At 36.3% G+C, this 16,525-nt stretch overlaps 1 protein-coding gene across 2 annotated transcripts in view; it reads left to right on the plus strand.

Moving 5' to 3' along the window:
* The window catches only part of HORMAD2 (HORMA domain containing 2), a 34,445-nt gene that overhangs the window by 15,843 nt on the left and 2,077 nt on the right, over positions 1 to 16,525 (plus strand). For both annotated transcript variants that reach the window (XM_087913174.1, XM_087913173.1), the window contains exons 2-13: positions 1,741 to 1,824; positions 1,928 to 2,072; positions 2,835 to 2,898; positions 3,100 to 3,136; positions 4,265 to 4,285; positions 6,510 to 6,536; positions 7,275 to 7,342; positions 8,833 to 8,984; positions 9,706 to 9,977; positions 11,632 to 11,725; positions 12,177 to 12,247; positions 13,564 to 13,608. In XM_087913174.1, coding sequence (XP_087769300.1) covers positions 1,774 to 1,824; positions 1,928 to 2,072; positions 2,835 to 2,898; positions 3,100 to 3,136; positions 4,265 to 4,285; positions 6,510 to 6,536; positions 7,275 to 7,342; positions 8,833 to 8,984; positions 9,706 to 9,977; positions 11,632 to 11,725; positions 12,177 to 12,247; positions 13,564 to 13,608 — 1,047 coding nt within the window. In that variant the 5' untranslated portion in view covers positions 1,741 to 1,773. The remainder of the gene's footprint in view (positions 1 to 1,740; positions 1,825 to 1,927; positions 2,073 to 2,834; positions 2,899 to 3,099; positions 3,137 to 4,264; positions 4,286 to 6,509; positions 6,537 to 7,274; positions 7,343 to 8,832; positions 8,985 to 9,705; positions 9,978 to 11,631; positions 11,726 to 12,176; positions 12,248 to 13,563; positions 13,609 to 16,525) is intronic.

Here is a 16,525-nt window from a genome sequence, read left to right on the forward strand (position 1 = left end):
GGCTGAGGAATTCTGGGAGGCTTATAGGCCGCTCAGAGCTCAGGGGATAATGGGAGAGGCAACGAATAGCAAGAAAGAAAAGAAAAAGAAAGAAAGAAAGAAAGAGCTAAAAGAGCAACTGAGAGGAGAGCTGCCCAGACAGGGATGGAGGGAGGTATGAGGCACCTGAGGGGAGATGATGGTGGACCAAGATGGCCTCCTTCTTCCCGCCAAAATTCCCTCAGAGCTTTTTGAAAAGTTACTCTCATTTTTTCCATTTTATTATTCGTAATAAACTGATATTCAAAGGTGCTTTTTCTCTACTGTTGCCTGCCCCTTACATTATTGTTAAAAAGAGCCTTTCGTTACTATAAAATATATTTTCCTCTTCAATTGGCTAATTGGCTAACCCTAACCCTTAAATTATTGTGAAGAAGAACTTTTTCTCTTTTGTCACCTGCCCCTTAAACTATTACTAAAAAGATCCCGCCCCACTTCTTCACTGGCCTATTACATTGATTTAAAAATGAAGGGCATCAAATGCATTGATTTAAAAAACAAAACAAAATGAAAACATGTCAGATTGTATTTAACATTTGTTCACAGATTTATTTTTGCCCATAATGTCTTTTTTGTCTTTATCATCTTCTTTATTCTGCCCTTTTTAAATATTTTGAAACAAATGCTTAAATCTTTAAAACAATAAAAACAAACAACCCCCTCAACATTGAGACACTCTTATCTTTAATTATTCATAATAAATTGATATTCTGCCTCAATTTGATTCTCCACTATTGTCTGCCCCTTAAATTATTGTTAAAAAGAACACTTTCAGTTCTTAAATTATTACTTAAATTATTACTATAAAGTACATTCTTCTCTTCACTTTGCTATTCCTCAAATCAATAAGAAAACCCTTTTTCTCTTCAGTTACCTGTACCTTAAAACTATTATTAGAAAGAACTTTTCATTTTCCCATTACAGTGATTTTAAATTAAGATTTAAAAACAAAACAGGACATAAAATGCATTGATTTAAAAAACAAAATGAAAAACATGTTAAATTTTATGTACGGTATATTTACAATTAAAATTGTATTTACAATACAATTATGTATTTTTACCCACAATGTCCTTTTCGTCTTTTATATGTAGTCATTTGTTTTGTTATTTACATGTTTTGAAACAAACATTTAAACTTTTCACAAATAATAAAAAAAAACAGCTGCTAAACTGAAACAATATATTTTAAATGTTATGACATTGTAAAATTGTAAAATTTGTTTATCAAAAGATGTGGGCTGGACTGGAGGCTTTGAAGAAGAAATTAAATAGCTACTTGTCAAAAAGCTTCTTGAGCAGGGGTTGAACTAGATAATCTTCAAGGTACCTTCCAACTCTGTTATTCTGTTATACTTTCTATCTATAATGTCTTTTTTTAAAAAACTTCCTTCTGTTACATTTTATCCAGCCATAAATTTTGCCCTTTAAATGTTTAAAATAAAAATTTTAAAGGTATAAAAACACTTAAGGGTGAAAAATGCAACAGGCAGCAATGCATAAAATGCAGAGTTTGAAAGGAGAAAAATTCCGAGATATTTCAGAGGCAGAATCAGGGGATGAAAGAAACTCGTATCCAGGAGGGTGCTGATGGCAATTTGTGCTCATCACATGAACAGATCAAAGGATAAGCACAAGCTGGATGCACGTTGCTTGAATGTAAAAATTACATCAAACATAGAACTGTCTCCTCTTCCTTTAGGTTGTGACCCAAAAGCCAGCTCTCTAAATTAATATGGCTACTGCCCAAATCATGCATGTCGGCCAGAAGCATAAAACCTTGAAGGTATGAAACCCCAGATGAATAAAATGCTTAGGAAAGAAAATGGGGGATTTGCTTTTGAATTTCCTTTCTTAACAGATGTGCAACTCCTTTTTGTCTGATGCAGGAAACGGCCCTCTTTCCGAGCCGAATTGCTTCTGAGCAAGAGTCCCTGATTCTGGTGAAAAGGTTGCTTGCAGTTTCCATTTCCTGCATCAGTTACCTCCGAGGTCTCTTCCCGGAAAGCTCTTATGGAACCTGCTATTTAGAAGGTAAACATGTTTGCTGCCTTAACTGAGATTGCTCTGGCCACATCTCCCTTTTGGCAGCCTCCAGAGCTGTCTCCAAAGATCCAACTAAATTTATTCGCATGCAAAAAGTAAAACCAGTATTCCTGAACCTGCTTGAAGTTACAATAGTACTGAAGAAAGTGATTGATGACTATCTTTCACAACTGTTGCTTTGTTGTTGTGATCAAAATTTGGATGTTTGGCAACTAACTCATATTTACGACAGTTGCAGTATCCCAGGGCCATGTGATCACCCTTTGTGACCACCCTTTGTGACCTTCTGACAAGCAAAGTCCCCTCAGGGTGAATTCAGGTTGCTGTGAATGTTTTATTTCAAGCTGTTCACATCTATGAGGGGCACCTAAGAGGTTTGGGAGTGAATGCAGCTCACGTGTGTGAGGAGCACATTTACCGCCACACCAATCATAACATTTTGTTTCATAATTGCATATTGTCATGAAAATGAACCATGTAAATTGGCATATGTTCTTCAAAGTGATCTAGTTTAGTAGAATAGAATAAAGACAAAAGATAATAGTTTTAAAAGGCAAGTGCTACCCATAGCTCATCAAGTGAGTGTAATTATATTGCAGGGAAAATCACCTTACATTTTGATGCTATAAGGCTGTCATTAAATGCATTAAAAGTAATTGCACAATTCATAGTTTCACAATGTCCAGTCTTCACAGCACCTGAAAATGAAACATTGGTTAATTCTACATCATTATGTACTTCTTTTTCCAGATATATGTTTAAAGATACTCAGAGAAGATAAAAGTTGCCAAGGATCACTTCAGGTAGTAAAATGGTAAGAGTGAGAAAATAACACCAGAATACAGAACTGAGCACCTGTCAGTATACTTTAAATATACAGCATTAATCAATAGTTGTGCAAGGCCAGATAGATTCATTTTATTAGTGATCAGCTGTTAACTGCACCTGCCAGTTTAGAAATTTCTCTCATCAACAGATTTCTGATGTTTGCTCATCTTCATTTCTTCTTTGATAGGATCCAGGGATGTTTTGATGCTCTGGAAAAGAACTACGTAAGTCGTAATTAAACTCACATTGAAGGTGTCTTTGATGCAATGTGATTTCATCCCAAATTTTCAGAAAAAAATCTTCTTGTTCTTTTGCTTTGAATGACCATATACACAAAAGCAATTCCACACAAATCGTTTGCTGAAAACTTTCAAATGTTTAACTTTGATATTTTGCCTTTGGAGTGACTATAGAAATGTTAATAAATCTAACTAATTGGCATATTTTTTAAGATTGCCTTATGCACTGCAATACTTTGCTTGAGACTTGAAAGACCACAACTTGCTATAATTATAAAAGATTTTAAGAAAGAGACTAGACCAGAGTTATTCGGTAAATTTTAAGCTGAGTATGCATTTGATCCCTGGTCTTTCTAGTCCTTGTCCAACCAAGGGAATATAAATGATGTAAACCTTCATATTTGGTGCCAAATATCTTATCACAAATTTGTGCCGCTGGCTGAGTGTTTCAAGTCATCCTAACAGTGCAATGCCACGTGCCACATCTAAAGTTCTAGTGCCTTGATCCTCAGGTATATTATTGTTTTTTGGAGACATAAAATATCATGAAGGAAATATTTATTTAAAATATCACGAAGGGAATAAATAGTTTTATTCATGATTTTTTTAAAATTTTGAAAAAAGGTTGAGGGATGCAGTTTGGGTCCTTGGAAGAGCAATTGAAATATGCAAAATAGCGATTTAGGTTGGAAAGTTCTGGTATAGAAAGAAAATTTACATCGTATTTAGACAGAGGGAAACACAACTGAAAAAAAGAAAAAAAAATCAATCCCAGCTTCCGTCTTTGTAATGAAGCCAAATGGCCACAGAGTGTCAGTGATGTCCTTGCAATTCATCTGAGTCCTAAAATTCTTCAAATTCTTGATGGGGAAATTACGTCTATTGCAGAAGTAGGTCTGTCCCATTGTGAAGAGGCAGGAAAACTATTTCTTCTCCTCTTCCTTGACATGAAAGGAAGCAGGAACACCTCTCCTCTCAGGACAACCAACTAGCAAATAAAAACACTAAATAGAAGGGATTTTTCTCTTCTGGTGATTGTGATTGAAAGGCAATGATGGGCACACTGTAAATAAAATGCAGATTTTGAACAGTCTCTTTCTTTCTATTTTGCAGCTACATATGGCAGTTTTGGCAGTAAGTACTATGTACAAATCTTCTTCATTCTCAGTTTAGAAAGGGTAACTTGAGGAATCCTATCATATCATGACAAACACAGAAGGGTTTTTTGTCTTTCATATCCAAAACGTTGTCATCTCAACTCTTTTTTAAAAATATTTTTTCATTCCATCACCATCATTGTGATGGATCATTTCTAGAGTTGTTGCGTATTATTTATTTATTAGAGTGGTTAGTTGACCAGGATGGCATACATAGCACTCTCACCTCCGTTTTTCTTCATTACCCTGACATTACCGTGATAGGTAAAGTGCAAAGAATCTACAAGCTGTAATAATAAAGTCAAGGAGCAAAGTGAAAATGTACGGCTAAAAGTAGGTGTAACGAAGACCAAACTAAGGACAATAGTTACCACAATCAACCATAATAGTGATATGGTGGATAGTTTCTGCCTTTTAGGAGCAACTATTAATAATAAAGGAGCAAGCAGTCACAGAATATGGTGCAGTCTACAGTAAGTGCTTGGAAGGTTTCAAGGCCATGGGCAAGCTATTCAGATGCCATGATAGGTCTGCACTTACAAAAATCAGAATGGTGCAGGCATTGGTTTTTTTCTGTGGTACTTTATAGAAGTGAAAGGTGAATTTGGAAAAGGCAGGACCGAAAGAATACTGACATTTTTGAATTTCGCTGTTGGAGAAGACACCTGAGAATACCATGGAACAAATGAAACATCAAACTATTTTTTTTCCAAGGCACCCAAAGGCCAGGCAAGGAATAATGGATGAAAGCTGATCAAGGAGAGATTCAGCCTAGAAATAAGGATAAATTTCCTGACAGTGAGAACAACCATCCCATGGAACAGCTTGCCATTGGACGTTGTGGGAGTTTCATCACTGGAGGATTTCAAGGGTCGATTGGATTGCCATTTGTTGGGGATGGTGTATGGTCTCCTGCTAGGGTGGGAGCGTTGGACTAGATGGCCTACAGTACAAGTTACCTTTCAACAGATTAATAATCTGTTAAAACTGTTAAACCCAGAATTCTTATTCAAGGCACAAATGACCAAGCTCAAATGATAATAATTCAGACAGGTGATGTCGTAGCTTTCTGCAGAAATCTATAATGTAGGGAAAGATGGAAGGAAAGATAGAAGCAAAACTTTCAGCCGCCAGACAAAGGCAGATGGGCTTAGGTACAGTGGTGATGGTGCACTGTTGGAAGACCTGAAAGACCAGGTTGGAACAGATCCTCCTGGAGAAAAATCTATCTAATGTTGCTGAAGGTTTGTAGGAGATGACCAGGCTGAGTCCGAGAGAGGGGTCAAACATTCCATCTGTCTCGAGTCAGTTTGTGCCCAGACAAGATCTTGAATTCCTTTGACTGTTATCTATTGCCAATTTGCTTTGACCACTAATAGTTCAGATTTTTGTTGAGAGCTTGTAATAAATCCTTATATTCATTTGAAGTTCCCGATTTCCGTGCTTGACAGAGTCGACATGAATCAATCAATCAAATCATATAGATTATTATATTTATATTTTTGCTTGAATCTAACAATCTGGAATATTGTGCTACATATTTTCATGAAAGTTATAAATTTGGGCAGGTTGAAGGAGTGTATTGCTTTGACAAAATCATTTCACACAGCATTAACACCTCCCACTGGGGGAAAAAGGCAAAAATGAAGTACTAATGCCAAGAAAGATAATTCTCTTCCAACTCTTTTATTTGCTATTGGAAAGATAAAGCCTTCCACTAGTGGAACAATTGAACAAGACTTCAAAGATGCACAAAATAGTTTGATGAGGCAAATTGCAACACTTCGCCATCTTAGCTAAATAGATCATGTTATCTCTGTTCTATAAAAAAACCCTCACTGAAATTAAATGCGGCCACACACTTCTACTAGTAGAGATTTTTAAAACAAATTTCTTTTGGGTTGGAAGGGTTGATGAATTGACCACAGTTATCTATGTAGGTGGTGAACAATTCTCTGGATAAGAGCTTGGCTTATGGAAAAATTTGCTTAATTTCTCCAAATATAGGCACGCTCTTCTCATCATTTTATAATTTGCTCAGTTTATGTGACTAGTTACAGATGCAGGAAGAATGACAAAAAGAAACATTCCTGCAATTATGATTATCAGTCTGTGATCAAACAAAACTGTGGTTTGGCTTTCTTTTTGTTATGATAGTTCACTGAAAAGCCATATTAATTTTGTCTACTTTCTTGAAACAGATCTATACCAATCCCAAAGACCCTGAGGTAAGAGGTACAAACTGTAAACCACAAGCAGTACAGACAGATATTTTTCATTTCATATTTAAGTCAGACGGGATTCATCTGATTAGTTGCCTTGATAATGATGCAAATCAAATATATAAATTCCCTTTAGTATCATTATTACATCTAGTTTTTGCGGGCCACTTCACACTTTTTCCACCCTTTTTTTGCCCAAACTTCTGATTATTAAATTTGCCTACTACTCAAGATACAGAAAATTTCTAATGGAAGGAAACTTATCAAGGAGGGAATCAACCTAGAATTAAAGAGAAATTTCATGACAATTGTGGGTGTTTCATCATTAGAGGTTTTGAAGAAGAGACAGAACAGCCATTTATCTGAAATGGTATAAGGTCTCCTGAATGAGCAAGGATTGGACTAGAAGACCTCCGAGGTCCCTTCTAATTCTGTTATTCTGATAATTAATAAACTATCTTTAAGGGAAAGTTTGATATTAAATTTATGCTGTAGCAATGATATTAGATTATTTCCTGTTCAATACCATTGCCTATCATTGCCTACCATTGTCTTTCTCCGTTCTTATTACGTTGTACTTTTTTTCTGTCATGTTACTGTATTTTTTTAATTGACTGAATTGTAAACTTTTCTGAATAATAATATCACTGATCAAATATAAATTTATATTTGTACATTAAATAAGTACTTCAGTGTTCTCTTTAAAAAATGGAAAACAAGTTCTGTTTCCTGTTCCATCCTTAGCGCTTGACAGAATTTTATCAGTTCAAATTCAAATACTCAAAGAATGGACCCCAGATGGACTTTGCTAGGTAATTTTCTTGTTCTTTAATTTCTGGAAACATTGGACACTTTATATTAAATACCTCAGGAGCAGAAATTATTATTAGGAACCCAAATTCTGACTTCTTTAATTTTTAATGTTTTCATTGCATAAGTGTAGTCTCTAATGTATGTCTATTAACAAATTCATTATTTTTTCAGGACTATGGAAACTGATTACTGTAGCAAATTGCTGCTTACAGAGCAACCATTTTTAAACAATGGCTTCTCAGTCGTGCATCTAATCAGCTTGAAATCATAATAATAGCTCAAAACCCTGTTGGAAAGTGGCAGGTGGATTAAAAAAAAATTTCTCAGGATAGACATACAAGGAACTTTTTTCCACCTGGTGGTATATCATGTGGAAATATACTTTTGATCTTGAAGCACGTTTTGGGTATAATGTGGTAATCTTGGAAGTTGTGGGACAAAAAAATGGTTTGCCCCCCTCAGCTGCTTTTTTGAACAGCTCACCCTTCATTATGCACCAGTCTTGTAGTCTCTGCTCACTGTGTGAACTTGTGAAAAATAGAAAGGTATGTTTTACCTACCATCCAGCCTTTTTTTCTTTTTAATTTAAGCTGGGCCCGTTCTGTCTAATGGGAATTTATGCACCATTTCTTATTTCTTTAGAAAGGACACACAAAGATAGAAGTTCAGTAGTCCAACAAAAGAGTATTCATCATCTTTTTGTGTGTTTGGAGATGTGCCCTGGTGCATCATGGTGTCAATTCACTGTTAATGACCCAGTTTGTAATTCTAGACAATTGCCAACCACCAATATGCCTTCGTCGCCCTATTTATCTTATTGAAATTATAAAAAGGACTCCACAGCTTTGTCCTGTCCTTCCAGTAAATGAGTCAGTGGGTGCTCTATATTTGTCCTTAATGTGCTGTATTTAGTTTTTACTCTTTTGACTTACGCTGCAGCTGAGAAGTGGTACTCCAATCCTAACAAATGTCTTAGTTGTGGAGTATACACATCTGACTTACTCTGACTTAATTAATGTATCATCCTACTTGTGGCAAATCCATCTGGATACTAGCTGTCTGTAAGAAGTCTTAGACTTCTTAGTAGGGAGTCCATCTGGTATTGGATCAATGTAGTGTTGGTTTAGGTATTTAACAATGGGCTCACAGCGACTTAGTAACCAAAATACTTTTGGATGGCACATTTTGCTTGGATTTAGTCCATGTGCCTTTTTGTCCAATTTTTAGGATTGTTTAATCATTTAGTGTCCTAAATAAATAGTTTAGGAACAAACTTGCTAACATAAGCAATTAAAGTTTAAGGCAGTCATTTAGCTCTTAACAATTCTTATTTCTCACAATATGCAAAAAGAGCCCAAATTCTTCGCCCCATCCATTCAGGGAAGCCTCTGGGATTTACAGAATCTATGCTGGCAGGCTGCATGTGCATTCTTGGTTTAAGCCACATCAGTCAAGATCATTTTTAACATATGTGTTGTTTTCCTGGTAGTTCTCAAGTCAGCTTTCACAATGGAACAAATGGTGAAGAAATTAAAAAAGCCAGTATCCTATTGATCCGCAAATTATATATATTGATGCAGCATCTTGGGCCCCTACCCAATGATATTACTTTGACCATGAAACTGTTCTATTACAAAGATGGTAAGTAGCAAGATTTCCTAACTGTTCCGGCTTCCACTTAGGACAAAACCCAACTCAGAGATGTTAGAAGTTGCCATTGAAATGGCATTGGAGTTGCCAATGCAAGACTAGGGGTTTGCAACTCAGCTAGAAGTAAATGTGGAATCAATAATAAAGCAACAAGATCCCCCCCCCCCCGTGTGTGTGTGTGTGTGAGAGAGAGAGAGAGAGTGAAAGAGAGAGATTGAAAATCTTAGCTCAGGACTTGTGAACCTTGAAATGGGAAATAGTGCCCTCAATGCTGGTTCTGCTAAAAACCAGCTCTATCATTTCCTCTCCCAGTTGTTTGCACTCAGGTTGCTCTCTCTAGGAACAAGAATTTACATTTTTCTCCTTCCCTTTCCTCCTCTTTTCCTTCCCTGTTGTATTTTCTAGACAAGATAATATCTGTCCATAACATTATTTTTATTAATCTAAAAAATCATGAGAAACATCTTGGCTGAGTCATAAAGTAAACATTTTAATTAAATTATTGGGGCAAATATGTGCATAAGATCATGAAATTTATTTAGATGCTTTGCCCTATGATAGATAGATGGATGGATGGATGGATGGATGGGTGGGTGGGTAGATGGATGGATGGATGGATAGACAGAGATGGAAGACAGACAGACAGACGGACAGATTCTTGTCCTGGGGACAATACCTGTTGCTCCAGATTTCACACCCACTTCCTTTGCAGTCACGCCCATTGATTACCAGCCCCATGGCTTCAAGGAAGGCGAAAGCTCAGATGGTCTTCTTTTTGATGGTGACCCTGTGAACCTCAAAGTAGGATCTGTTTCCACTGGATTCCATGTGTTGAAAGTGAGGGTCACAACAGATAGCAAAAGGATGGGGATGCTGGAGAACGGTCTAGTGGAAGAGAATGGTCCCACTGAAATCTCCCACCAAGGTTTAGACTGTGATGATGATGAAGAAGAAGAAGAGGACAGCACTAAAGTACCAGAACAGGTTACATTGTCTTTTCCACAAACCAGCTTGTACAAAAATGAGGGTGACCTTATAGTGGGAGTTTCGTTTTCCTAACATCAGTCGTAAAATGGGTTATGAAGTGGTTGTGTGTGGCCTTATTACTTAAAGGCAGGGCACCTGTTTTAAGTACTCCCAGTAAGTATACTGTTACTTTTTTTATTAAGGCAAAGCTGAAATACTTTATTCCTAGGAGGTTTATAGGTTTAAAGGTATGCCTAATTGTTCAGTAGGTTTGCTTTAAAAAAACTTTCTGCATATGACACGAGTCTTTGAATATATATTGACTGTACAAACTTAAAGTGTCTTTACATTAGATCTGGATCTAGGATGACGGAACATACCAGATTCATTGAAGGTGGATCAACTCCATCTCCCATGAAGACCTGAAGGAAAGTTTAAAGGCTAAAGCTACATACAGAAAAGGCACACAGATTAAAACTTAGGGAGAGTCAGTATGGTGTACAAATATTATTGGAAAGATCAAGATTTAAATGTATTAATCAATACATCTGCAAACAAATAACAGTAGCTCAGAAGCCACCAAGAATTCCACAGTTCAATCCTGAACTACAGACGCTCTCTTTGATTGTTACCTCACAGGTTTTTCTTGGTGAAAAAACAAGGGAAGAAGTGATGCTCTTTGCATCTTTTTGAGCACCTATAAGGTTGTTTATCAATTTAGTAAATAAATAATTTGTCAGCAATGGGGAAAAGTTAATATTTGACTTCTTGTGAAGTGGAAAAGAGCTTCTGGTAACTTTTGTTAAAAAGCCTATTGTCCCCCTAAGGAAAAGGATTAAATTTGTCCATTATTATTCCTTCTCCTTTAGAGCAGGATATGACTCTTATTTTTATACTCTACCTGTAGACCATAACAGCAATCTGTTTCCAAAATGAAGAAAGCCCATTGGCCAACTTAATGAGAAGGCCCACGTCAAAATGTACCTGTTTTTGCACAGAGAAAAAAAATTCATCCCAATTTAGTGATTTTTACCCAGAAAAAAAGCCCCTCTAGAATTGTCCTTACAGTAGTTATTTCAGTCACATATCTGCATGCACACACACACACACAAATTTCCCCCAGATAGATTTAAAAGGATTAGGTTTGTGCTGACACAAATCAGTCACATTAACTGAGACTGAATCTCATTTGTGTGATGTTGACAATGATCAAGGAAGGGTGTGGTTTTTTTTTTTTGTATATGATTTTCTGTAAATGAATAAAGGTAGAATCCTCTCTGAAACGGAAAGTTCTGCAGGGAACTGTTAGTGAAAGTAAATTTTAAATTTCTAATGGAAAATACATATCATTCTCATTTCTCATACAGTGGCCAAGGTGACCTGGAGAAAGTGATGATGGTTAAACCATTAGAAAACTGATAGAGAAATCTACCTATTTTCTCTCCTGTGGTTATTCTAACAGTTTTTAAATTCCCTCATTACTTTCATTTTTATAGCGAGACTTTCAGTTGTGGTACGTTTAACTTGTGGGTTAACCAAATTCACACATCACAATGTATCATGCGGTGAATTGAGCAATACCTTTTATTGTCAGTTAGGCAAATAAGGTAGTTACGTCTTCCTTTAACGGAAATTAAAGAAACAGAACATTACATGGTGAATTGTTTTGCAGAGGAAGTTTATGGCTGCTTCCGTGGATAAAAATAGGATGTTTGAAGAAAATGCAGTGTCACAGCACATGCCCTCTTTGAATCCAGATATAACAGGTATATCTATTTAAAACATACATTATGTGTACATCCCAGAGGCATTTTCTGTCATTAACTGGACATTGGATTTATATGACATAGTTTGCTTGGTTTTGAGGTACAGATTATCCTTATGACCACAATTCAGCCCAAAATGTCCATTACTAAGCAAAACAGTTGTTAAGTGAGTTTTGCCCCATTTTACAATCTTTTTTTGCCACAGTTGTTACGTGAATTGCTGTGACTGTTAAATTAGCGACACGGTTGTTAAGTGAATCTGGCTTCCCCTTTGACTTTTGCTTGTTAAACAAGGTCACAATATTTTTTCAATTAACAAATAATGCCTACTTTCATACAGACCAAATTTCTGTTTAGATAGATTATTGTCATTTTCCCACAGCTTTGATTATTTTTACATACAAAATATTTTCGATGTGTGCCTACAAATTATATAAACTATTTGTTTTAGAAACAATCAGAAAGGATGGAGCTGAAGAGACAGAGACAGAGAAAGAATGCGGTACTAAGACACCTCACAAAGTGAGCATAGCTGTTTTGACTTGGTTTTTTTTTTTTTTTTTTTGTCATCTGGTGCTAGCCAAAACTTCGTGTTTGACAAGAATCTAAGTGAAACCTGTGTCCGTACACTGAACATTTAAAAGACAGACAGAATCTTAGCCTTTGTCTGTTTCTGGCCTCAGAATTCATAGGCTCTGTTTGCCTGGTAGAGTTGAAATGATGATCAGATATTTTGTTTGAAGTAATGGCTGAATAGGTTTCTGGGCTGCTTGTTCCCCATTTCTTGCTTAAAAACAGACACTTTTCTTGAGTCAGCAATCCCAGATTTGCTGAGTCATTGCACGGAGCAACAGTCCCCATTAAATACCATGACACTGTGCTTTTTCCAGAAATGCCAATTAATGGCTTATATTACAATCTGGTGTACATTTGCAAGAGAACATTCCGTCAATGAAGAATTGCTATGAGCCCGTTGTCTCTTCTACCTTTTGGTGCCCAAGCGGTACATTTATAGCACCAACAATTTTTCAATTATTTTCTTTTTTTCATGGGGAAACTGTTGTTCCCTATTCCCTAGCACTGGTAGACTTGAACTATCATGTGGCTCATTTTATGGAAAAAAAAGAAATCAAGCCACTAGGCAAAACCAGTTTCTTTGTCTGGAAAAGCTATTACTTTATGAATGATTCATTAATTCTGTTCTACTTAGCAGAGGGACTTTCCCTACCTATTGTCTCACTAGGAAATAGGTAAGCATAATTATTGGGCAGCAGGTCCCTCATTGGAATCCATGTGGTGGAGTTCAAAAAAACCCACAACTTGACACATCGTGGGTGAAATATTTGGATTTAGATTGTGCCAAATACCACTAAATGTAGGCAAAGGAAGCTAAGGAATGTAAGGGGGTGAGTTTCAATCTCTTTCTTTGCAGTTTACTGTACAACCAAATTAAGATGACTTGGCTTCCTGAATTGTACTTCCTTTTCTGTATTTGCACAATGCACTAAATCATAAACCATTGGATATGTCTAGTTTAATTAAAAGAAGGACTAGATGTGACATGATAGCTGTGTTCCAACATCTAAGAGGCTGCCACAAGCACCTGAAAGGCAGGACAAGAAGCAACAGGTGGAAAGTAATCAAGGAGAGAACCAACCTAGAACTAAGGAGAAATTTCTTGACAGAACATTTAACAGGCAGTTGTGTGAAATTATATAGGGTTTCCTGTTGAGAAGGGATTGGCCTAAGAGACCTCCAAGGTCCCTTCCAGCTCTGTTAACTACTGTTGCGGAATTTACCATATCAGTTTTTAATATTTTAATTTTCCTTTCTCCCAGGTCCAAGAAAAACGTCCTTCTAAACCCTCATTAGAAACCAGAATGGTAACCACATCCTTAGTGCCTACTTCTCCTTTTGTCCTATGTTGTTAAATTTGTCTCAAAATCATTAACATATTAGACATTGCTGTTGATAAGTACCTGGAGCAAGGTCAGGAAATGATGCTATCAGGATATGAATGATCTATTGATATATCAGGATGCCAGTTCTATTGACTAGGTATTATGAAATACAGAACCAAAAACCATGATTTCTAGTTTTGGCAGCAAATTACACATAAACTCTGGTTGACCAGGCAAATTTAATTCTGTCTGCAGCTTAATGAGTCTCCTCAATCCATTTTTATTATCCTTTGATTAATTTCAGATTGATAATCATGGGGCTCTATGGTATAACCTAAATATGCTAACACATACCATATGTGAGTTTTTTAAATGCAAGCTTGCAATACTTGAAAAAAGAAGCCTTAATAGATTTTATTTGTCTGTTGGTTGAATTTCTGTGCCACCCATCTCCCCTACACAAGGTGATTCTGAGCAGCACAAAAATTCAGAAGAGGTTAGATTTGAGCTTTGAGATGATGAAAGTGACATTAAATAGTAAGCTAATGAAGAAATTAGAGGAGACAAGATTGCAACTCCTTGTATGTACCTTAATTGCTTTTAAAATTGCCATTTGTCTGCACATAGAACATATGCCTGGCCTCTTAAATCTGGTAACTGTCCAAATGTCTTTTTATTTTTAAACATGACAATTACATTCCCCTCATTTTAGAGACGCTACACCCATTACAAAGAAACTGAATTGTCTAGGATCCCAAACAAAGTATAATTTGCTATTGTTGGGAAGTGTTGAGCTTCCCCTAAAAGTTAGTTTTCCAGTTTTTTCCTATCCACCCTTCAGCTTGGTTAGAAGAATGGCAGGGAAAATATTGTAGCAGACAGGGTGGGGATCCTTTTCCATCCTTCCCTAGGAAACTCTACCATCTCCCCATCTCTAATATTGGTCTTGGCAGTTCCCAAAGGCCAGAGGGCGGGTCATGATCTCCTCTCTTGTTTCCATCCAAGGGAAGTGCACAAGGAACATCTGTCTGTGAGAAGGCAGAGAGCAGGTCTCCAGAAGATGGAAATGCCTTTCTTGCCGCGTCATTTTTCAATGGACATGCTTATGTGGAAAGAATTCCACAGAATTCTTCATTTTCCTTTTGTGTTTTTCCTTACTGTATTTGGTAAAAAAAAAAATGTGAGCCTTTAAATGAGTTTTCTAAAGTTCTTGAGTTTAATTTAATTTAATCTAATTAAGATTTATTGGTTAATTAACCCAGAGAGGCATATCAGTAACCTTTCTACTGGCTGAGAAATATTTTCACCCTACCTTCCATTAAATGATGAAGAAAGTTAAGCTAAAGATTCATCCTAGATCTAATTTGAAACTAGCAGAATTAAATATTAAAATAAACCTCCAAAGACACTTTTTCTCCAACAACAGACATGTCTGTAATTTGCGATGACTAAACTACTGAGATTTTGAAGGTGTAATGGTTTCCCTGTAAAGAATTACCATGAGCCATTACTGGACCAGCCAAGTGAATCCATTTGTTCATTAGTGGACCATTACTGGCCCAGCAATAAATCCTATCATCTTAGAGACCTGCAGGAAGATATGATTCACAAGACTAATTGGGGAGGCTTGTAAAATGCACTTAAGACTTTTCTAGTGTGGGAACAAGGACCGTCTGGACAGTTAGTTTGGAGAACTGTCGAAACATTCTCTTCTAACTTTGGGAATACCAGATACCCTTCCTGATGCCTATGCAAACTTCGCAGCAGATAGTTTCTCTTTGTGCCCTAATAGAGAAACATCTGTCCCTGCCAAGGATTGAACTCTCAACTTTCTGAGTGGGAGGTGAACATCTTCACCTCTAGGATAACACAGTGTATTCTACCAGGGGCATGGCAGAATTCTACAAAAAGAAAACATTAGCTTTTCTGTGAAGTTTTAGATCAGGGAACCCCAAACTTTTCTACCATTAATTCACTTCCTTTTGGTTTTTCCAGTTTTGACATTCCACAAGGAGGACATTTTGCTTGACTGAACATAAAACTCATCTTCTTTTGTCCTCTTCTTTTACATGAATGGTCAGAGCATAAGCTTGTATAATTGTCATATTTAAGGATTGCTCACATGATGCTTTCACATTTAACAAAAATTTGTGAATAACAAAGGCTTCCAGTTAGTCCATTACAATGACATTTTACTGTAATAGCATTTTCCATATTTCTTGGATAATATCATAGATTGAACTGAGGTAATTGTGCATGTGTTGTAATTCTACAACTGAGCTATAATATGTCCTCAATGAAGTTACTCAGTATGGCTGAAACAACATTTGGATTGGGAACTAAATCCTGCATGCAGTTTATTAATTTGTTTTGGATGATACTGTATTTCAAAGAATGATACATCACTTTTCCCTGGTAAGGCAATATGATTCTACGAAGCATGATATCATACAGGATTAAATTAGTAAACTGCACATGGAGTTTTTAGAATATGGAATCAGTATCTTCGCAGAATTGTGACCCATTTCCTGCATTTCCATCAAAATAGTTGAACGGGGAAACATCTTTGCATTAATTAACTGCCATGTAAACATGGTTGCAATGACACTTGCATTATTTTTACCTACCTATGTTACAAATGTTTTCCTTTCTTAATTTACAAAAATTCAGATTTCCGATCAGGAATATGTAAGCAAAATCAGCAATTGAGCAACATTTTGAACACCAAAAATTCCTTACCAACCATATTATACTGGGAATTTAAACTTGGAGAATATACAATAATGACAAAATTGCTACCTCATATTAATAACAGATGTTTGACAAATTTAAGCAAGAATGGTTTCCATATATAGCACATATTAGTCATACAGTTTATATGAGTCGGTTGTCAAGTGTC

The sequence above is a fragment of the Pseudonaja textilis genome, chromosome 15, assembly GCF_049901715.1.
Source record: "Pseudonaja textilis isolate UNSWEBS1 chromosome 15, rPseTex1.2, whole genome shotgun sequence".
NCBI lineage: Eukaryota > Metazoa > Chordata > Lepidosauria > Squamata > Elapidae > Pseudonaja > Pseudonaja textilis.